This window comes from Macaca fascicularis, chromosome 8 (assembly GCF_037993035.2).
Source record: "Macaca fascicularis isolate 582-1 chromosome 8, T2T-MFA8v1.1".
NCBI lineage: Eukaryota > Metazoa > Chordata > Mammalia > Primates > Cercopithecidae > Macaca > Macaca fascicularis.
In genome coordinates, this window is record NC_088382.1 from 133,406,774 (window position 1) to 133,429,392 (window position 22,619).

Sequence of the window (22,619 nt, forward strand, 5' to 3'; positions counted from 1 at the left end):
TGACTTACAGATTCTTTCTTTCCCCCAGGGCCCTGGACGGGTCCCCCGCACCCCCACGCCCCGTCTCACTGGCTCGGGTTCGGGGCTGGCCTGTGGAGAACCCCCGCGAGCTCACGGCACTCCAATGTAAAGCCAGCCATTGCCGGCCCGCTTCCCAGGTCGCTTTTCTCTGAAAACCGACCCCAGTGCCTCCGGCTTCACAATTTGAGGAAACTGGGTCATTAGCAACGGCAACGCAAACCCAAGCGACTATCTCAGTTCATTCAGAGACTGACACCGCGAGACGAAGCGCGCGGGCGTAACGCGAGGCGCTCACCCGCGCACCTCCGGGTACCTCATCGTCGCCCCGCCCCGCAGCCTGTAGAGGGCGTGATGGAGGGCGTGGCTAGAGGCCAGTCCGCGACCCGCCCCTCCGGCCGCGCGCCAGCGGGCGGAAGTGACGTGTGCCCAGAGCCATTTCCGGCGGGCCGAAACTAGGAAGAAACTTGTAGCTGTTCAAGCGACCCAGCCTCCCCATCGCTGCTGCTGTTGTGTTCTGTTGGCCCGGGCCGCACAGAACGGTCGGGAGCCTAGGCCATGGGGCAGCCTGGGCCTTCTGCAGTGTGAGGCACTGGGCCTTCCGCGGCGCTCCGCTGACAGGCTGCGGGCGGGCAGGCGGGAGGCGTAGTGTGGGTCGCGGTCGCGGCCCCCGCCGCCGGCCCTGGCCGCGGCATCATGAACATAGACGTGGAGTTCCACATCCGGCACAACTACCCCTGGAACAAGTTGCCGGCCAACGTGAGACAGGTACGGCCGGAACCTGGGACTGGGCCCCTGACGGGTTCGGCCCGCCCAGCGGTCACCTGCTTGCCTTGCTCGTGGGGCCCGAGCGGGCTGCTCCCGGCTGACTCCCTTCCTTTACCCCTCCGTGGTCTTGGGGAGACAGACCCTCAGCCCAGGGCGAGGAGGGGACGGCTGTGGGACCACAGGGCCAGGACTGGGCCGTTGCTAAATGGGATAGCATGGTGTCCACAGGACTCGACTGGCGCCTTTGCCAGCAGCCTCCATTCAGCCGGGCACCTACGATAGAGATTTTAAACACGGTCCTTGACCTCCAGAATTTCAGGATGGTGGAAAAGGGATGGGAAACAAACGAATATGATACAGGGTGATAGCAGCTCATACACACCTCCATTGTAGTATATGTGAGAGCAAAAGGAGGGAGAAATTATCCTGGGAGAGTTGGAAGGATTTGTAAGGCAGGCTCTTAAATTGGGCCTTGGAGGACAAAAAAGAGTTAAATAAGAGGGAATAAAGATTTTTCCAGTGGGGAGGGAAAGTCATTTTACAAAATTTGGATGAGTGAAAGAACATGTCTCATGAGTAGCAAGTGACTGTATCACCAGAGTTTGGATTGATATGTTTGGAGTTGAAGTTTTTTGAGTGCGCGGGGTTGGTAGCAGATGAGCCTGGGAAAGTGGTCAGGGCCAGATTTTGAAGGGGCTCGTGTGCGTTGTTTTGTTGGACTTTATCCTCCAGACAAGATGGGTTTATCAGAGATGTTTCAACAACAGTAACATGAGGTTTTTGAAAGTTAATGCTCGATTTTTTTCGTCTGTTTTACTCAGTTGTTTAATAGATATTTATTGAGCACCTACTAGGTGCTGTGTGTTGGTCTAGGTGCAGGCAATTTGCAACAGTCAACAAGACAAAGACTGCCTTCATGGAGCTTACATTTTACTAAAGAAAGATAGACGTAAACAAATAAATGAATAAATACGTAACATAGCAGATGGTTTTAAGTCTTACAAAAGTAGTGATATGGGCTACAGATAAGGCACTGCTGCTCTAGTCATAGATTGACCTTCACATTATACGTGGTCGAGAGTGAAATTCAGTTTTCTGTTGGCGCTCGGCAGTGGCATTTTTGGGAAGTTTGGAATGGTGGTGGTGATGGTATATAAAGATTATTTATTTATTTATATTTATTATTATTATTATTTTTTTGAGACAGAGTCTCCTTCTGTTGCCCAGGCTGCAGTGCAGTGGTGTGATCTCCGCTCACTGCAAACTCTGCATCTCCGGTTCAAGCGATTCTCCTGCCTCAGCCTCCTGAGTAGCTGGTACTACAGGTGCGCGCCACCACGCCCAGCTAATTTTTGTATTTTTAGTGGAGACGGGGTTTCACCATGTTGGCCAGGCTGGTCTAAATATCTTGACCTCATGATCCGCCCGCCACGGCCTTCCAAAGTGCTGGGATTACAGGCGTGAGCCACGGTGCCAAGCTGGTATAAGGATTATTATAGTTTAGTTTAGTTTGCTCCCTTCCTTCCTCCCTTGGGGGTTTAGTGCCAGGAAGTGAATATTAAGGTTCTAGTCATGCATCATGTGGCCAAGAAAATGCTTTCACTTTAATATAGCAAAAAGCAAGAAAGATAAATTTAAAGAACTTGAATTCTTGGGTGTCAGTGGCTGCCCGTGTGGCTTTTATCTTTAACTGGGAGAACAAAGCTCTAAACCTGAAGGAATAAATATCTTTTGTTAATCTTGAATAAAGGCTTTAAAGGACACTTGTACTTTAGGGTTTTGTGGCAAATCCAAAGACACAAGAAGAACAAACAATTCTTCTTTTCTTTGTTTCTGTTTTTTCTGTACTCTTTTCATCAGAATAAATGTAGCATACTGGAAGAAAGGTGAGTGATGAGGTTATATCCAACATGAATATTTGACTTTAATTAGTATTGGCAAAAGAGTTTCTAAAACGTAGTCATGACTATTTAAAAATAATCACAAGACAGTTAAAATTAGGTCTAAATGTGAAATTAAGTATGTTTTTGTTTTTAAGGTCACTTGAAACAGTGGCTATTTTAGCTTAGGATAAGATTGGCTGTTTGTAGATGTTGCAAAACCCGTCTGTACAAGTTTACTTCCAAGGACCTTCTCTAGCCTAATCACTCTTTCCCTAGGCTGAGCTCCATCTGAGATTACTTTATCAGCCTTCTCTTTGGTCTCTTGCTCTTAGAATAGGACTTTCTCCTGCATTCTTCATGCTATTCTGGGGTTGAGGCTTCTGAAATGCAAACCCAACCTTATTACTGCCTGTCTCCTTTATATTGCTTGTATTAATAGCTTATTTTGATTCTCACTCAGATACTGCTCCTGGGAGGTTTCCCTGACCTAAATCTGTGGTGGTTGCCACTAGGCTATCTTACCATTGCATTGTATTCCTCACCCATCATAGAGCTTACCCCACTGTGGTGCATTTTGTGATTACAATACTGGCTTTGCTTTTGTACCTTGGGCACCTCTCACATACTTGGCTTTTAGTAAGTATTTGTGGCTGAGCACCTAAAGCTCAGTCAGTTTAAACTTGGGCAATATTCCTTGTATGGAAAGAATTTGTCTTTTGGCATTATAGATTTTTAGATACTTTGATGTCGTTTCCAGTAAGTTTTGATGGGTTTACTTTGGAAATGACTCATTTTCCAGTTCTGTAAGCTGGGGACAGGTGATTTAGATTTTTAAAAAATGTATTTTAAGCTAATTCATTTTTATGTGGATGAGAGGACATTTAAAAAAATGTGGTATGGGTCATGATAGACTTTTAAAAAATATATTAAAAATTGTGGATGGGGCCATTATATCAGGATTTTTCTGTAGTTTACCAATGTCTTGTATTCTTTATTCAAAATAATTAATAGTCCTTTTATTTTAAGGGAAATCTTGTGATAAGATTCTGTATCATCCAAGAAGGGTCAGTTTAAAAAATTTTTTGATAGGGCTCGGGGGTGTACTTGGGGATGTATATGCTGGGATTGGAGTCTGTAGGAGCACAGGTTTCAGAAAATCTTTGTGCTTTTAGCATAATCTGTGATGGGCGCTTTAGAGCTAGTGTCTTATTCTTACATCGCAGTTTCATCTGATGTAGTTCCTTTTATATGCAGCCCAGCTTCATTTGTCAGACCTGGTCAGTATTTCTGCAGGGCTAGAGTTGTCTCGGGGTAAGATGACTTTTTTTTTTCCTTCCTTTTAAAAAGTTACCTTCTCTAGTGGCAACAGTGTTTTAAAATTTGAACGGGGGGGAGATGTGGGGTAGGAGTAGGAGGGGAGCCCAAGAATCTCAGAATAAAGCAATTTATATTACATACTTGGCTAGTGAAGAATAAAGCCAACTTTTAATGTGGGTTTTAGAAATTTGTGTTCACTCGTGTATTAATTGATACGTTCAGGATCAGTCATTGCTTAATGCTGAGAGCCAAAGCTTACAAATTTGATAGGTAGTGTATTAGGAGACTTATTTTGAAACAGAAGAGCAAAACCTCCAGTTAGATTTTAGGAAAATTGTGTGCTTGTGTGAGTATGCATGTGTATTTGTGCTCCCTGAGAAAGAGATTTTCATTTAGCAGTAGAGACAGAGAAAACCTTTAAAAGTGTGCTATTTTGAATCCTCTAAATATTGTCAGTACAACGATCCTGGCATTGATGCTACAAAGAGGATGGTAGAGTGGTTTCTCTACAATGAGATCTACTCTTAACCCCTTATAATGGTAAGACAGATGGAAATAAGATAAGCACATACATTCTGGTTCTACTGTGAGTTCTGGCTTAGCCTGTGATAAACTAAGCTAGATGCAGGAAGAAAGCTCACCCTTGAACAACATGGGGTTAGGGGTGCTGCACCCCTGTGCAGTTGAAAATCCATGTATAACTTTTGACTTTCCCAAAACTTAACTACTAATAGCCTATACTGTTGACTGGAAGCCTCAGCCATAACACAGTTGATGAACACATATTTTGTATGTTGTATATATTGTTAATATATGCTCTATTGTAATAAAATAAGCTAGAGAAAAGAAAAGGCTGTTATGAAAATCATAATATTTTCTAGTCATTAAGAGGAGATGGCTCATCATGGAGGTCTTCATCCTTGTCTTCACATCAAGTAGGCTGAGGAGGAGGAAATACAGGAAGTATTGGTCTTGCTGTTCAGGGTGGCAGAGGAGGAAGAAAATCCCAGTGTAAGTGGACCTTTGCAGTTCAAAACCATGTTGTCCAAGGGCCAACCGCACATAATTGTACAGTTAAAATGTGACACATCATGTTCCATTTTTCTTAAAATATTACCTACAAATGGGTCCAGTTATGGGTCAGTTTACTTAGATGTGAATTTCATCTGTCTTATTGTGAAGATTGCCTTAAGTGAAAGATGTAGGGACCTTTCTTTGGTTTTGGCTTACCTATGAGTAAGAAATATGATGAACTAAATCCTCTGATCTTTCTGTCATTACTTTCCTAAGATGTCTAATTTCACTTTATAGCATGTTGGAAAGACCATACCTAGAAATTAGAAGGGGGATAGCAGTCATATATTAAGTTTATGGTTTCACAATGAATAGTACATATACACGGTGAATAATACACAGTGAATAATAATGTTAACTATAATCAGGCAAACTTGTTTGCTTTCATGAACACTGCAACAAAACACTAAGTGCATAACTAGAAAGACTTTAGCTTATTAAAAATAGATCAGAATTCTAAAATTGTCTGAATGCTTTCTAATGAGGCCAGAGGACGTTGCATTTTTAAGAAACAATCTTATGTACATTTAAATGTAAATTCTCCAGAAATCCTGATCTTTAATAATTATAACCCTCAGTTACAAACAATTAGCAAAGAGGGATATATCTGTCCTTAGTTGCCATTCTTAAATTTAAATAAATGTAGGGGCAGGAAACCATCTATCTGTCCACTTAACATAGCAGTCCGGAAGGAAATCTTTATAAGCAGAACTTAGCTCTGTGTTAACTAAAGTGAAGTTATACTCACCTACTGGTTTTTATTTGATATTAAATACTTAGGATAATTTTAGTAAACTCTTGAAGGCAGACTGAAAATACGTTAAATTTTTGCTGTGAATACTGTAGCAGGAAAGGTAGTATAATAATATTTAAGAAAATATTTTTTATTTAATTCTGGAAATTAGAGATGCCAGGATAAAACTGGGGGTCGTGGTTTTAAAGTGCTATGGGAAAAATATTACTATTGTTCAGTTTGGAAGTTGTTTAAAATCTTTCTGAAATTTCTTCTAGAGTCTTGGAAATTCACAGAGAGAATATGAAAAGCAGGTTGTCCTGTACAGTATCCGCAATCAGTTACGATATAGAAATAACTTAGGTAAGTAGAGGCATGTTTATATTGGGATGGAACTGACCATTGCTTTATCACATTCGTAAATCTTTCTTTTCAATACACATTTTGTAATACTGAAATTATTCCATGTACGGACTTTAAGAAACTCTACACTGATGCATTCCACCTAACAACAATTTGTATTAGCAAGTAGATTTTTCATTCTAATTCTGATAAAAATTATTTTTAGAGTACTGTTTAAAGACTCATTTTATCTATAAAATAATCCTAATTCAAATGTCCTCTTTTTGCCTGAAGCAAGAAAATATGCCATAAAATAAAAAGTATACTAGTTCTTAGTAATTTTTGACTTTGAGTTGTCTTCATAAATTTTCCAAATAATGTGAAAAACTCTTTCCATAATAATTGGGACACATTTTAAACATAGTTCATTCCATGGTTTTTTTTTCTTCTTTCTAAAAAAAAATTGTTTATCAGATTATTTTGGTTAGTCTATTCTGTTGCCCTGGTAGTCTTTCACTCCTGTTTGTTACTCTTATTTTAAGCATAATATTTCTGACATTGCTTTTTTTCCTGAACATTTTCCATGAAAGTCAAAGGGCTTTTTACATTTAAAAACTAAAAAAATAGCACATAATTTTAAAAAATAGATTTGACTTCATTGAAAACTAGCATTCAGTTTGGCTCTTTTGTAAAGTAATAGAATACAATTCAATAAACCTCTGTTTTGTACCTTTTGGGGGAGCATGCTGGTAGTTCCCTGCTTGTTTTCTCGTTTGGCAAGAATTATTCTCTACTAATCTGCCCTATTATACATTTGACTTCTATACTCTAAAATCTATTTCATGTGATATAATTGTTTCTTTGTTCCAACTTAGAATGTTTTGTTTGTTCTCTTGTAACTTACATACTTTTCTTTTAAATTACTGTTGGTTTGTAAAGTATTTATAGTTAATATATAACTGTAAGAAACCTGAAAAAAAACTGGACAATTTCCCCCTTTTGTGCAGTTAAACATGTCAAGAAAGATGAACGCAGATACTATGAGGAACTGCTAAAGTACAGCCGAGATCATCTCATGCTGTACCCTTACCATCTATCGGATATTATGGTGAAGGGCTTGAGGATAACACCATTTTCATATTATACTGGGATTATGGAGGTGAGTTTATAGTGTGGGTGAGCCATTGGGAATGGGATGGGACTACATGTCTGGGACTTTTTCAGGTGTTCATCAACTCTTCAGCTGTCATCTGCGGTGGACACTCTTTCTGAACTATAAGTGTAAAAAGGACTGTTGGTGGCAAGTTAACTGTTTGAGCCACACTGTACAAGTACTTATCCTTGTTGATGTTTTTACATTGGGAAGGTGTCTATTTCTATTCTGGTTCTTGAAGGTGCTGTTGACCCTTTGTGCTGTTGTAGCACTGATCAGTCATTTATATTAGCAGAATCTGTAAATTTTACTGCTTTTTAAAACATGATTAAGGTTGAAAATGTGGGTGACAGAATTGAACATTAGGCTCTGAGAAAATTATATGTATTTAGGCCGGGTGCAGTGGCTCAAGCCTGTAATCCCAGCACTTTGGGAGGCCAAGGTGGGTGGATTACAAGGTCAGGAGATCAAGACCACCTGGCCAACATGGTGAAACCTCATCTCTACTAAAAGTACAAAAATTAGCCAGCCGTGGTGGTGTGCACCTGTAATCCCAGCTACTTGGGAGGCTGAGGTGGGAGAATCGCTTGAACCTAGGAGATGGAGGTTGCAGTGAGCCGAGATAGCACCACTGCACTCCATCCTGGGCAACAGAGCAAGACTCTGTCTCAAAAAAAAAAAAAAAAAAAAAGAAAATTAATATATTTACATATTCACTAACTGTCTAACAAATAAATGATGACATAGATCCAACATTATATAATACAGGTATCAGAAAAGAGAAATATGTTAGTAGTCTTGGCTGTTAATCTCTTTCTATAATTATTAACTTTTAGTTTTTAGCCTTTTTCCAAAGACAGCTTTTAGGCTTGTATTGGATAACTTTAATACTAGTTGTATACTGTTTTCAAGTGAGCTTTATGAAAGATTGGCAATATTTATTTAGTATTCATTTGTTTTTTATTTATGTTTGAGTGCTCCTGTTTGGGGCTCACTAGCCACTTGAAGAGCAGAGAGGAGCCTAGAACTAAAGGAGTTGGGAACCTATGGTAACATGAGGTTAGCCCCGCTTATGATGTGTCCTTTGCTGTTCGATCCCTTCGCTTATCTACAAAAGCCCCTCCTTTGTGGGCTTCTTCTGCAGTCCCATGCATCCCTTGTTCCTCTTTTGAAGGAAATACCAGAGGAAAGCGAGAGGCCCGATAGCGCAGGTACCTTAGTGAAGAACCAGGGTAGCACAATGAAGGTGGCAGCTAATCAGGAAGTAGAATAGTTACTGCTGTCTCTGTATTTTTCTAGTGTAGTCCACACATTTGGGAGCTAAAATAGGTGGAGTTTTTGTTTCATTTACCAGCTTTCATTTCAGTTACATCCACATGGTTGCTGCATTCTGGTTTCTGTTCTTATATCATTGGGTATAGTTCCTGGGTTGAAAATGGGCCTTGTGCCCCCAGGAAGCAGTGGGTTTGTTATTGGAGAAACAGATTGGGGTAGAAAAAGCTGGATACGAAGTTTAAGTCTTCTATGAATTGGGACTTATAGGATCAAAGGCCACTAAGTGGTTACAGTCTTCATTGGTAGTGCATGTTGACGGAGCTGTGGCACATTATTTGTTTCTCTCTCATGGTGTGGATCTAGGATCAGGTATGAAATATGGAGAGGCTGGAACCCTGAGCTCTAGTAGAGGCATTACTTACATAGCTTCCACAGGGCAGAAGTTATGGGGCAGCTGTCTGGGATTCGTAGAGAGCCTCGTAAGAAACCCAGACCTGAAAATCTGCCCTTTAATTACCAGGTTGGGAACATGTGTGGGAAGTGCCACAGGGTGGCATGTATGCTCTAGGTAGCCAAACTATGATCTCACTGCTTCCTGTAATAATCATTGTTATTGGCTGTAATAATATTGTAGTCATACACATTTTTATTTAAGGACATTTTAGATTTCAAATTAAAAATTTTTTTCTTTTTAAAAGGATATTATGAACAGTGAGAAAAGTTATGATTCATTGCCCAATTTTACTGCTGCTGACTGTAAGTATTTAATTGTGCTGAAGAAGGTAATGTTTAGGTTGTGTCTGTGCATCCTGTCATCTGTTAATATTGTAATGTGTGTTTTTAACCTGAAATATGTGAAAAATGAAAACAGTAAGCAACATAAGTAGTGGGAATTTTATCAGATGATACCAGACGCATGTATAAGATTTACTCTAAATGTCTAAGAGAGGAATATTTGAGAGGGGTAGAATCAGAAAAATAGGACTAATCTATATATTTCCAGAGAATGAAGTTCTTTCTGATACTTGGGCTGTGTGTGTATTAAATGTGGGAGGAAAACTTGTACACAGTATTTTTGCAGGTCAGTTTTTAGTAACTTGCTGCTGTTTTATTATGCTTACATTGGCAAAGTGTGTATTTTGAATGTGTCATAATTCTGTTGTTTAAGAAGCTTTCGCTGAGAATTACATTTTGACTCCCTAAAATTGGCAGGAGTTCTGCTTTTTACAAATGTTTTTATTTGTTAGAAGTGTCAGCTTGATTTCATCTCTCCCAAAGTTTAGCTTTTATGTTTTGTTTGAAGACTTCCTTTTAATTTGATATTGATATTTGATTAGTAATTGAAAGATGAACATAAATTCAGGCTTTTCCTACAATCACTTGTGAGTGTATTGAGATTTCAAGATATATTAAATGTTTTTAAAGGAAAGACTTTTTTTCAGGTCTAAGGCTTCTTGGCATAGGAAGAAACCAGTATATTGATCTTATGAATCAATGTAGATCATCAAAAGTAAGTTAGTACTTTCCCTTTCTTTTTCATTGTTTTGGCCTCATCACACAGTTTGATTAGTTTTTTTAAGCGGTAGAAATAATGAATTGTTTGTCTGTGACCAAATAAAATGTACTTAACACAGAAACAATACAAAAAGAACTCCTCGGTATTCTCTAGGTTATAGCTTAAATGATTATTTAAAATGTTTAATGCATAAAACATTTACTTTTAAAAATTATTTTTGTTCTCTTAGTCTTTTTATTTGCTCATTCTACTTGTAGAGTTCACTTAATGGGTGAAATAAGTGTTCGCATTTTCAAATGCAGTTTTTACTGCTTGGGTTTCGCTTGAGTTTCTGGAAGTAAATCTGGATTTAACAATTAGTGTTTTGAAATAATTTATTTTGAAACAATTTAAGAATGACTTTCTTCATACAATATGTTAATATCTAGAATTATTAAGATTTTAAAACATGAAGGTTTAAGAAGATACTTATTTAGTCCGTTACAAACAATCTTATGATATGATTGATGAAAGAAGAAAGTGATAATTTTAGATTGCAAATTCTCAAGTGTTTGTACCATTGCAGAAATTCTTCAGAAGGAAAACAGCCCGTGATCTTCTACCAATAAAGCCGGTGGAAATTGCCATAGAGGCGTGGTGGGTGGTGCAGGCTGGATATATCACAGAAGATGACATCAAGGTAGAAATCTTTAAAAGTGAAACATAGAATTTTTAGTTTTTAGTTTATTTTACAATTTTTAATTATAGCTTATACTTTTTAAAAAAGTAACATTATTTTGTTTTCCTGAAGAAAATGAAACTTAAACTTAAATTTTAAAATGATCTTAGTAGACTAGAATATTGGTGAGTTTCAGAGATACTTTCTAATGGTGAGGGAGACCTGACTTGGTTCAAGTACAGTTATCTGGGGATGTTAATTAGGTAGAAACTTCATGTAAAGTAACATATGATGCCACAGCTACCACTAACAATAATATTGGCTAACACTTTTGAACATCTGCTGTATGCTAGATGTGCCAGGCTCTATTGCAAGTGCTTTTTATATTGTCTTACTTAATATGTATTATTTGCACCCCCATTTCACAGATAAGGAAAGTGAGCCCAGAACAATTAAGTAACACCTCAAATCTTAGCAGTAGTAAAGGTCCAGGATTTTTTGGCAGTTTGCCATGAAACTTGTACTCTTAATCACCGTGAAGAACTGTTGTACTGAGGCAGTAGGTGCTTTTATGGGGCGATAGTGTCAAGATCAAGAGAGTTGATATTCCCAGTGGTCAGACCACATCTTGGAAGGGATATTGATTTAGAGGAAAGGGGTGGAGTAATGAGGGCACCTAGAGACCAGGTTGTATTTATGTGTAGCTGAAGCAATGTAAATGAGTATGTAGGCTTCTTTTTAGTCTGCATTTAATTTTCTCCAGAGTACGTACTAAATCCAATGAGCGGAAGGCTTAGAAATTTTACTTCAGTCTAAAGTACCTCCTAATGGAGCTCTCAAATAAGCTAGTGAACTTTCCTTTTACTGACAATATTCATGTGCAGTTTAACTAAACTTCTGATTAGAGAGATTCTGAGTTGGCAGATGGATCTAATTCCAATTCAATGACAAGGAACAAATATTACTCACCAGCAAATGTTGGTACTTACAGTAAGTTTGTTCTCTACATTCTGTTGGTATGTTGCATATTTTGGCACCTTAATTGATGGCTATGTGCATAGTTTTTTGTTTGAATTATAGAGTGATAAATATGTAGTTCATTGAGCTAATAACATGTAATCACTGGTTTCAACATAAATAAATTTCAGGAGACTTGTAAATTAGTTAATTTGGACAGAACTTAATTGAAAATATTTTGTTTTTCTTAGATATGCACTTTGCCTGAGAAATGCGCTATTGATAAGATCATCGATTCAGGCCCTCAACTCTCTGGATCACTAGATTACAATGTAGTACATAGTAAGTGGTTAGTAGAAATGGTCTTTTGTCAACATAAAAACTTGTTTTAAACCATCAATAATTACTAGCAATTACTTATCAAGTAGGTACAAATAGTGCTATTTTCTAAGGCATGTTATTGTTTGAAATGTGACCTTAGTCTTTTGTTTTCCAGTGTGGCTATAATTAGTCACATACACTAGAAATTTATGCAACTGAATGGTAAGAAAAATTTTGTACTTCTAAGCATATGCAGGAAACCGAGATTTAAAAACCTTAATTCTTTTTCTCTTCTATTTTACTTCTTCCTTCGTCACATAGCATTCATTTGTTAGAATCTTTACAGAAAGCCAGGAATCAGTTTTTTTAAAAGAAAAATCACTGTTGTGTAGTGTTCCATCTAAAACAAGGTGCTTTTGTTTCTTTAGGTTTATATAACAAAGGATTTATTTATCTGGATGTACCAATATCTGATGACAGTTGTATAGCAGGTAAGTCTGTGCTAACATTTTCCACTGTGTTTTGAATGGATATCAGGTACTAAGCACTGCATATCATCCATTCTAGGATCTTAGATGTTAGGATATTTCAAGAAAAATATTTCTTCTTTATTACATTTTAACACAGTACGATGGTTTTACTTAAATTCCTTATTCTCATTTTTGTATTTGGTGTACACACTGTACTAAAGTAATAGAAACCCAAGGTAAATTTCTAACAATCCCAAATCAAATCAATATTTTTATAAATTTGTGTTACCTTTTAATCCTTGTTCATTGTGTAGCTGTTTTTACATGTGTTCGGTAATCTCATAGAGTTGTATGTTCTCACTTTCCGTTAACGTACTAGTGCATTATTTTTTCATGTTACTGTAGTCTTTTTGTCTATTTCCTTTTCCCTTCTTCCTTTACCTGCTTCTCCGAGTTAAACCAATATTAAGAGCCTTGTATATTTGTCATACACTTTATGGATGTATCAGTTTATTAAACCATTTTGTATTTCTGGTAATTTAGATTATTTCCAGTTTTTTGCCACTACAATACTGATATGTTCAATATCCTTGAACACAGAGTGGTGCTTTTTTTTCTATAGGTTATATTTCTTACCAATTTATAGAAGCACTTACTGTGTTCAGGTTAGATGTTACAAGTATGTCTTGTGGCATATCTTTTAACTATTGTTCTTGTGTTTTATCATACTTAGATGTTGAATATTTGTGTAATCAAATATAAAGTGTCAAAAAAATTTCAGAGAATGACCCTAATATTAACAAAGTAGTGGTGATAGGGTTTATTGCAGAAATACTTCTTTATATCAGTGTTGAATCTTGACAAGATATCATGCTGTAGCATGTCCAGACCTTTGGGTTGGCATATGTTTGTGATTCTTTAATAACACGTTTTAAACCTTGTGCATATGTGAAATCTTTTTTCTTTTTCTTTTTTTTTTTTTTTTTTTGAGACGGAGTATAACTCTGTTACCCAGGCTGGAGTGCAGTGGCATGATTTTGGCTCACTGCAACCTCTGCCTCCTGGGTTCAAGCGATTCTCCTGCCTCAGTCTCCTGAGTAGCTGGGATTATAGGCACCCACCACCGCACCTGGCTAATTTACTCTACAGGTAAAACCCATAGAGACAGGGTTTCACCATTTTGGCCAGGCCAGTCTTGAACTCCTGACCTCCAGCGATCTGCCCACCTCGGCCTCCCAAAGTGCTGGGATTACAGGTGTGACCCACCATGCCCGGCCTGCATCCTATTTTAAGCTTGGAAAGACTCCTTAAAAAGTAAAGGAAATACTAATTTGGGTTTCTATAGTTGATGCTATAACAAAATACTAGTTTTAAAATGAGAAAGATTTTGACAAGGAAATGATTTCTGAAGACAGAGGTGGTCGTGGTTTCTGTCACAGTTGGAAAATATGTAAGTATTACTCTAGTGCCTACTCTGATCAGATAAGCTGACGTTGATTCATTTGAGATCCACCTTTTAATAAAAAGATTAGTCTTTGACTAGTTCGTTTCAGTCCAGTTTGACTGTCAGTTTGAACACTGACTCACATTAGAGTAACTTTTAATATTACTTATGGCTAAACTAAATTCATTTGAAGAAAGCAGTCAGAGAAGGGCCAGATGGATGGTGCCCCATTACGTTGATGTGTTCTACCATACTTCACTTAGTAGCTGCTGGCATTTGGTGGTACACACAGACCCATGGGATGCTAATTGCTAAACTTACCCTTGTCACCATGTTACCTCTTTGGCTGTTCCGCACATTAGAATAAACACATAAAAGCAGTTTGACAATGTGGAAGGCATCAAATTCAGTACAAATAATACCTCAAGGTGATTTCAAAAGAGGCATTTCAGATACGTTTCAACGACAAAAGAAACAAGCACTATGGTTGGTGATACAAATATAAATGGAGGTTAGAAATACTTTTAAGGGAGTAATCATGAAAGGCTCTTTTATTAAATAAATTTATTCCATTATTCATCAGATTTTCTAACTGTATTTTGTGTGTCTTTTATAGCTTCCTGATTTCTGTTATGTTTGAATGGAATACCCGTAGAATATAGAAATAGTCTGAAAATCTTGAGAACTTTCGTTGTATATATTTAAATTTGTAGTTTGTTTGGAACTTATTTTCGTATTTGATGTGGAGTAAGCGTTCAACTTATTTTTCTTCTCTTTGAATAACCAATAGCATTTGGACAAATGCTAGCACTGTTTTTTCGATAACTCATTACTGCTGAATGGAGGCATAACTTTTGTTGTATACTAAATTCCACTGTATATTGGATCTAATTTTGGTACCCCTTTTTCTTCTGCTGATACAATATTGTTTTTTGTTTGTTTGTTTTTTCCTCTGAGACTGTGTCCTGCTTTGTCGCCCAAGCTGGAGTGCAGTGGTGCGATCTCAGCTCACTGCAACCTCCGCCTCCCGGGTTCAAGCGATTCTCCAGCCTCACCCTCCCGAGTAGCTGGGACTACAGGTGCCTGCCACTGCGCCCGGCTAATTTTTGTATTTTTTGTAGAAACAGGGTTTCTCCATGTTGGCTAGGTTGGTCTCGAACTCCTCACCTCAGGTGATCTGCCCACCTTGGCCTCCCAAAGTGCTGGGATTAACAGGTGTGAGCCACTGTGCCCAGCCTACAATATTGTTTTGATTATTGTAACTCAGAGTAACTTTTAATATTAGTTATGGCTAAACTTTCCTTGTAAGTCTTTTTTTAGTAACTTTCTTGGCTATTCCAAGACATTTATATATGTGTGTGTGTGTATGTGTGTGTGTATATATACATATATATATTATTTATATTATGTATATTATAGTTGTGTGCATTTATGGGGTACAATGTGATGTTTTGATGTATGTGTATAATGTGACATGATTAAATCAAACTAATTGACATATTCATCACCTCACCTGTCATTTTTTTAATGGTGAGACAACTGAAATTTATTCTGAAATACTTAATACATTTTTATTGACTGTAGTCACTGTGGTGTGCAATAAATCTCAAAACTGATTCCATCTGTCTGAAACTTAATATGCTTAATAGCTGCCCATTCCTCTGTCTGAAACTGTACCCTTTTATCAATAACTCCCCATTCCCTCCTTCTCTACTCCCCCAGCCTCTGGTAGTCATCTTCCTACTCTGCTTCTGTGAGTTCAGCTTTATTAGGTTCCACATAAAAGGGAGGTCATGCAGTATTTGCCTTTCTGTGCCTGGCTTATTTCACTTAGCATAATTTCCTCCAGTATTATTCATGTCATTGCAAATGACAGGATTTCTCTTTTTTTATGGCTGAATAGTATTCCATTGTGTATATATACCACATTTTAATCTATTTGTCTGTCGATGGACACTTAGGTTGTTTCCATGTCTTGGCTGTTGTGACTTATGCTGCAGTGAATGTGGAAATGCACATATCCCTTTGAGACACTGATTTCAGTTCCTTTGGATATATACTCAGAAGTGGGATTACTGGGTCATACGATAGTTCTATTTTTAGTTTTTTTAGGAACCTTCAAACCATTTTTTTATAATTAAATTTATTAATATATTTTTCAGTAGGCAATAATTATGATACAAAATTCTAAATTTACACAGGGGTATTAAAAAGTCTGCCTTCCACTTCTGTGCTTAGCCACCCAATTCTCTTTCAGCAGCCACTGTTAAGTGTCTTCTGTTTCCTTCTAGAAGTATCATATATGTATATATTCTTTTTTGTGTGTGGTTGTATTTTTACACAGATGGTGTACTCTAGACTTTTAAAAGAAATTTAATATGAATTAGAGACTATTTCAGATTTCTTCATGTAGAGTCACCTTACTGTTTTTGCTTAGATATAAATTTTGACCTAGGAAAATTTCTAATTGCATAGTGCCTTGGTTTCTTTATCTCTCCAAATGGGGTAACTGGCCAAGCACAGTGACTCACACCTGTAATCCCAGTACTTTGGGAAGCCAAGGCATGGGATCGCTTGAGCCCCGGAGTTGGAGACCAGCCTGGGCAATATAAAGGGACTCCTTCTCTACAAAAATAAAAATAAAAATAATTAGTCATGCATGCTGGCTTGTGACTGTAGTGCCAGCTACTTGGGGGATTGGGGCAAGAGGATTGCTTGAGCCTGGGAGATTGAAGCTGTTGTAAGCCACGATCCCCCCACTGCACTCCAGCCTGGGCGACAGAGTGAGACCCTGTCTCAACAAATAAATAAATAAGCAAGTGAATGAATGAATAAATACATTTAGAAATAGGGGTAATTATACTACCGTATAACTCATGGAGTTAGGAGGATTAAATGAAAATGTATATATAAAGTACTTGGTAATAGCCTAGCACTTAGTAAGCATTCAATAAATGCTATTATTATTTACATAGCTGATAGTGTAGGGAAATAATTAATGTTGTCAAATATGGGATTTCTAAAATATTTCTAAAAAGAAACCATTGATCATTAAAAGTACCTAGATGACTAGAAATATAGGTAGTGCTAAATTAGAAAATGACATGAGCCAGATCTGTAAAGTGAATAACCTATCCTCCAATGTATGCACATTATAGTTTTTCAGTGTCTTAATTTTGACCATTTGAATTTTGTCTTATTTTTCACTGTTAGGAATAATTTAAGTTTTCGGGTACAATTAGATGATATTAGGGCCAGGGGACATAAGGATACCCAAATGCTACTATGGCCAAGACATTCCTCCTTTTAGGATATTTTCAGGGTAAATGTATGCACAGGGGAGAATGGCAAAGGAAAGCATAGAGCTTGTTTTTTATTGGCTGGGCAGAGCACTTTGGTAAATCAGATTAGAACATTTGGACCAAAGAGATAGAAGTGAGTATGAATGAACATTCGAGTGGAGAGTGATGGTTGGGCTGCCCACTGTGCTCGAGGGGATCTTGACCCTGTTCCCACTGAGGCCCACTGGGGAGGATACCAGAATAGAAAGCCCCAAAGAACAAGTTAGCCCAGTGACTCCTGGTAAACGTGACGGTCATGCAGATGAATTTCCCTTTTTAGGATGGAGGAGGGATGATGGGCAGACAGAGCCAATACTTTGCATCCACCTGGTTTTCGTATAGCATAGCAACTCTTTCTTGCAATCATTTGCCTTTCAGCTTTGGCCCACTCACCCCTGCTGCCTATGAGGCATCAAAAACAATGTATTAGAAGCCCTTTGCAGGCTCCCCCTTTCTGAAGCAGCCCCTGTTCCCTTGCCCTTCTACCAAGTCCACGTCATCCAGCGTTTCTGAGTTACCTGTCTCAGTAACTCTGAGAGTTTCGTGGTGAATTAAATGAGCTCTGTGGATTTTGTGTCTACCTTCAGAGTCTTCTCTGTGTAGGTATTGTTGTAGAGTTTCAGAAAACTGCTGTGGAGTGGATAAATAAATCAAAAGCTGCATTCAGTCCTTAAGTTAGAGGTTTCTTTTTTTAATTAGATATGTAAATTATACTTTCTTGTTTTATAAAATTGTATCACTGAGAAAAATCTCTTCTGTTTTAGTTCCACCTCTTGAAGGTTTTGTAATGAATCGAGTGCAAGGTGATTATTTTGAAACTCTACTCTATAAGATCTTTGTTTCAATAGATGAGCACACAAATGTTGCAGAGGTAAGTTTGACGACATCTCATGAAAATATAATCTCAAGATTGTAAGTTTGTGTAAAGCAAGTAAAATTATTTAATATGGTAATATGTTTTTAAAATCTCCAGGTGGGGAGATTATACCATTATTACACTTAAATGTCATTATTCTTACGTTAATTCTTATAAATGTATGTTAACATTTAAGTTAATAATTTATAATTTGGTTAACTTTCTATATGACTTTTTATACTTAAGTATTGTAGACTATATTGATCTATCCAGGAATTTTATTTTAAATGAGACAAAATTAAAGAGTAAGGAATCTTAAATTGTTATGGTCACTGCCTGGATTTGTACTATAAGGATCTTAGAGATAGGGAAAGAAGAAAGTTCTGAATTCAAAATTTATTCAGGTCTTCTAATTATTCATAATTTTAAAATTTTGCTAATTATGATTATATTAGTCTATTACAACTGTGTAATGTGCTGTTGATTCTAATAATGTAAAAATAAATTTTAATTTTATCTTCCAGCTTGCAAATGTCCTTGAGATTGATTTATCCCTGGTTAAGGTATATTATTTTTGTGCTGATTTATTTGTGATGTGATAACTGAGTGGATTTTACTAGTAGATTTTTATCTTGATAAGCTACTGAGAAACGAAGGCATTGAGATTGTTGTTAGCTGTCTGAGAGAGTGTGCACAGTAAAGGGGCACTTGTAAAGAGCAGGATAAGGGGCCCTGAATTGGGATTCAAACACATGGACTGAAAAGAGAGCACTCATGCAAGCAGCAGCAAAAACAGTATCTTGTAGTGAGGTCCATTAAAGCCACAGCTCCTGCTTCATTAGGGGTAGATGTAGGGAGGGCAAGGCCAGAGAGGTGGAAACATTTCCTCCTATACATTTAGGAAGACCTTAAGGGAGGAGCAGGTCTACTGAAAATAGTTTCTAGTTATGGGCTGAAAATGTTTGAGAATCACTATTAGTCTATTACACTATTTTTTTCTCTACAAATATTCTGATGTCTAGTTTATTTTAAATGCTAATTAGTTTCCTTTGTATTCCTTTCAGAATGCTGTTTCAATGTATTGCCGATTGGGCTTTGCCCATAAGAAGGGACAAGTAATAAATTTGGATCAACTTCATTCATCATGGAAGAATGTTCCATCCGTAAACAGATTAAAGTAACTTATTTATTCAGTATGAGATATTAGAGTTTCCTTTTGAAAAGACATTTAATTTTACATACAGAAATTTGTTTATTTGTTTATTTATTTATTGAGAGAAAGTCTCGCTCTTGTCACCCAGGCTGGAGTGCGATGGCGCGATCTTGGCTTACTGCAACTTGCACCTTCCTGTTTCATGCGATTTTTTTTTTTTTTTTTTTTTTTTGAGACGGAGTCTCCCTCTGTGCCCAGGCTGGAGTGCAGTGGCCGGATCTCAGCTCACTGCAAGCTCCACCTCCGGGGTTTATGCCATTGTCCTGACTCAGCCTCCCGAGTAGCTGGGACTACAGGTACCTGCCACCTCGCCCGGCTAGTTTTTTGTATTTTTTAGTAGAGACGGGGTTTCACCGTGTTAGCCAGGATGGTCTCGATCTCCTGACCTCGTGATCCGCCCATCTCGGCCTCCCAAAGTGCTGGGATTACAGGTTTGAGCCACCGCGCCCGGCCTCAAGCGATATTCATGCCTCAGCCTCTTGAGTAGTTGGGACTATAGGCTTGCACCACTATGCCCATCTGATTTTTGTATTTCTGGTAGAGGTGGGGTTTCACCATGTTGGCCAGGCTGGTCTCAAACTCCTGGCCCCAACAGATCCACCGGCCTTGACCTCCCAAAGTGTTGGGATTACAGGTGTGAGCCGCTGCGCCTGGCCCAGAAATTTTATTTATTCAACCTGTCAGTTGAGGTGAGCCCTATATATTAGTGATTTTTGATCTTGTGTGTGTTATGGATCTTTTTTGGAATCTTATGAAAACTAAGAAGCCTTTTCCCAGAAGAAAAACAAATACATATTTTACATAAAATCTTGAAGGGTTCTTGAATTTTTTGAAGCCTATCTGTGGATCTTAGTTAGGAACACTTGTTGTATGTAGGCAGAGCATTTTTGGGCTGCGTCTTAATTTTGGGCTTGAATATGAGACTGGATTTTGATGGATTGTTCATCATTTAAGTCTTCAGTAGATATTTTAATGTAAGGTCATTTATATGATTTTTAAAAAGCAAATGCATTCTCCATTAATAGGAGTACCTTAGATCCACAGAAGATGCTCTTGTCATGGGATGGAGGGGAAAGTAGGAGTCCTGTACAAGAAGCTTCATCGGCAACTGACACTGATACAAATAGTCAAGAAGATCCAGGTTAGCAGTAACTCAGTTTAACATAGAGCCTGTCTGTAGGTACGGCACATGTCCGGGCATGTATTCTTATAGTTGTCTTCTAGTTTTGTTTTAGATTTTATTCAATACGCAGTCTTCGAGTGTTTCACTGTGTTTTGGGCACTGTGCTAAGTCCTGGGTGTCTACAATTGACAAGAATATGGTACCTTTCTTCTAAGCATTAAATCTAAGGAGAGAGAAGAGAGTGTGACCAAACAAATTACAACAACACGGGCACCAATTATGATGCTTGTAGGGTGCAAAGAGGAAGAGACCCTTAATTGGCTAGAGAGGTTTGGGAAGCCTTCACAGAGAAGATATTATTTGAGCTAAGAATGAAGAAGAGCCTGCCAGCTGGTCAGGGAAGGAAAGCCATTTCAGCCCGAGGGAATAGTGAGGCTAAGCCCAAAGGGAAACAGCATAGTGGACAAGGCCTAGGGTTAAATGCTTTTTAATATTCTTTGCACTTCAAAATAGGTATGTCTGGAACCTTTTATGACTATGCTAGTGCCTTTTTAAAATTACGTACTTTCTGGTTATGAAATAAAGCTGAAATTAAATACTTTCACTCCAAATGGTAAGCAAAGAGTAATTTCCATTTACTTGATTTTAAATTACGGTGTTTTTCAGCTGACACAGCCAGTGTAAGCAGCCTGAGTCTGTCTACAGGACACACGAAGCGCATCGCATTCCTGTTTGACTCCACTCTTACTGCCTTCTTAATGATGGGAAATCTTTCACCAGTAAGCCAATTCTTGTTTAAATATGAAGGTGTTTAAAGTAAATATTAGATATAAAATAATTTAATGCTTTTATATCTTTTTTAAAGTACTACATTTATTCCTGAAGCACAGCTGACTTAGAGGAGTATGATAACTTTCGGGAGGGTCCTTTTGTAATTGGAAGAATTAGCCCCTCACCCCACTGATCGTTAAGTTTAAATATATTTGAAAGGATAATATAAATATTAGATATTATGATTAGCATAAAAATGGAGAGGTAAAGCTTTAATATTTTGTTTCTTTTTTTCAGAACTTGAAAAGTCATGCAGTCACAATGTTTGAAGTAGGCAAACTCTCAGATGAGTCTCTGGACAGCTTTCTCATAGAACTAGAAAAGGTAAATCTAGGTTGCATGTTAGGGGATGTTAGGGCATTTGGAATCTTGCTTGACAGAATGCCAGTTATGCAGTCTATTGATTTGAATGGGCTTTTGGTGTATTCTTGCTCGTTCCTACCTCATTCCCCAACTTAGTACTCTGACAGTCATTTAGACTTAAACACTGAGTGGGTGAATTGATTTTGTGATTTTTAAAGTGATATGTCTACCTCATCTAATTCTTAACATAATTTGATATAATGAAGAAATGGGGTATGGAAATTTTAGTCTGTAATTTTTTAAGTTAAATTTTTTCTAAAATAACTTTTCAATTTTTTTTCTGGTATGACTCTCTAAGATCACCTCTTAAGCAGTTTGATTTGAAGTTTTTGTTCCATTTACCTTGAATCTGGAACAATGTCCCTGGGTATCATATTTATGTCCGCTCTCACTATCCCTTTTAGCATCTTGAAGACTTCAGCCATATTTGCTCTTAACCACCTTTTTCCCCGTGAGTACAGCCCTAGTTTTCCTTAGCTCTAAATAAATCTGATTGCCCTTTATTGGTGTTTTTCATTCTTTGGATATTTTATTCTGTCCTCTTTGTATTCAGATAGTTTGTGTGCCTAATCTGTTCCTTGACTAATAATTTTGGTGCCTTTTGTGCTTTAGTGATGAACTTTGTATATTAAATGTGCTGTTTAGAGAATTTGTGATGATTCTGTAACTCCTTTATATCTTACAAAAAAAAAACACAGTAACATTTTTCACTGCTCCTCCTCTGTAGGATTTTTACTTTTATAAGTGTAGAAATATGTGTGAGATAATCCTTTCCTATTAATTGGTCTCTTTTACTTTTACCTTTATACTGCCATTTATTTCTTCATGCTTCTTTATTTGTTAATCCCATTTCTTATTGTATATTATCTTTTACTAATAAATTTCTTACTGTGTTACTGCACATTTCAAGTCCTGGTTTCCTGATTTTTATCTTTTTTTCACCTCAGCTAGTCTTTTATCAAA

The 22,619-nt window shown here is 37.6% G+C and overlaps 1 protein-coding gene across 7 annotated transcripts in view; it reads left to right on the plus strand.

Moving 5' to 3' along the window:
* The first annotated feature begins 449 nt into the window (after positions 1 to 449).
* Positions 450 to 22,619, plus strand: part of FAM91A1 (family with sequence similarity 91 member A1) — a 49,280-nt gene continuing 27,110 nt past the window's right edge. For 2 of the 7 annotated variants that reach the window (XR_012416632.1, XM_005564034.5), the window contains exons 1-14: positions 450 to 786; positions 6,072 to 6,156; positions 7,143 to 7,294; positions 9,262 to 9,319; positions 10,006 to 10,073; positions 10,645 to 10,758; positions 11,946 to 12,036; positions 12,444 to 12,506; positions 18,035 to 18,141; positions 18,651 to 18,689; positions 19,191 to 19,303; positions 20,365 to 20,480; positions 21,129 to 21,241; positions 21,531 to 21,617. Coding sequence is in view for 6 of the 7 variants with exons in the window: in XM_005564034.5 (XP_005564091.1) it covers positions 715 to 786; positions 6,072 to 6,156; positions 7,143 to 7,294; positions 9,262 to 9,319; positions 10,006 to 10,073; positions 10,645 to 10,758; positions 11,946 to 12,036; positions 12,444 to 12,506; positions 18,035 to 18,141; positions 18,651 to 18,689; positions 19,191 to 19,303; positions 20,365 to 20,480; positions 21,129 to 21,241; positions 21,531 to 21,617 (1,278 nt within the window). In the remaining variant the exon portion in view is untranslated. Of the gene's footprint in view, positions 787 to 1,993; positions 2,112 to 3,923; positions 3,981 to 4,867; positions 4,998 to 6,071; positions 6,157 to 7,142; positions 7,295 to 9,261; positions 9,320 to 10,005; positions 10,074 to 10,644; positions 10,759 to 11,945; positions 12,037 to 12,443; positions 12,507 to 18,034; positions 18,142 to 18,650; positions 18,690 to 19,190; positions 19,304 to 20,364; positions 20,481 to 21,128; positions 21,242 to 21,530; positions 21,618 to 22,060; positions 22,558 to 22,619 lie in introns of those variants that run through there. The other 5 variants (XM_065519589.2, XM_065519590.2, XM_065519591.2 and 2 more) reach the window with 5 other exon arrangements.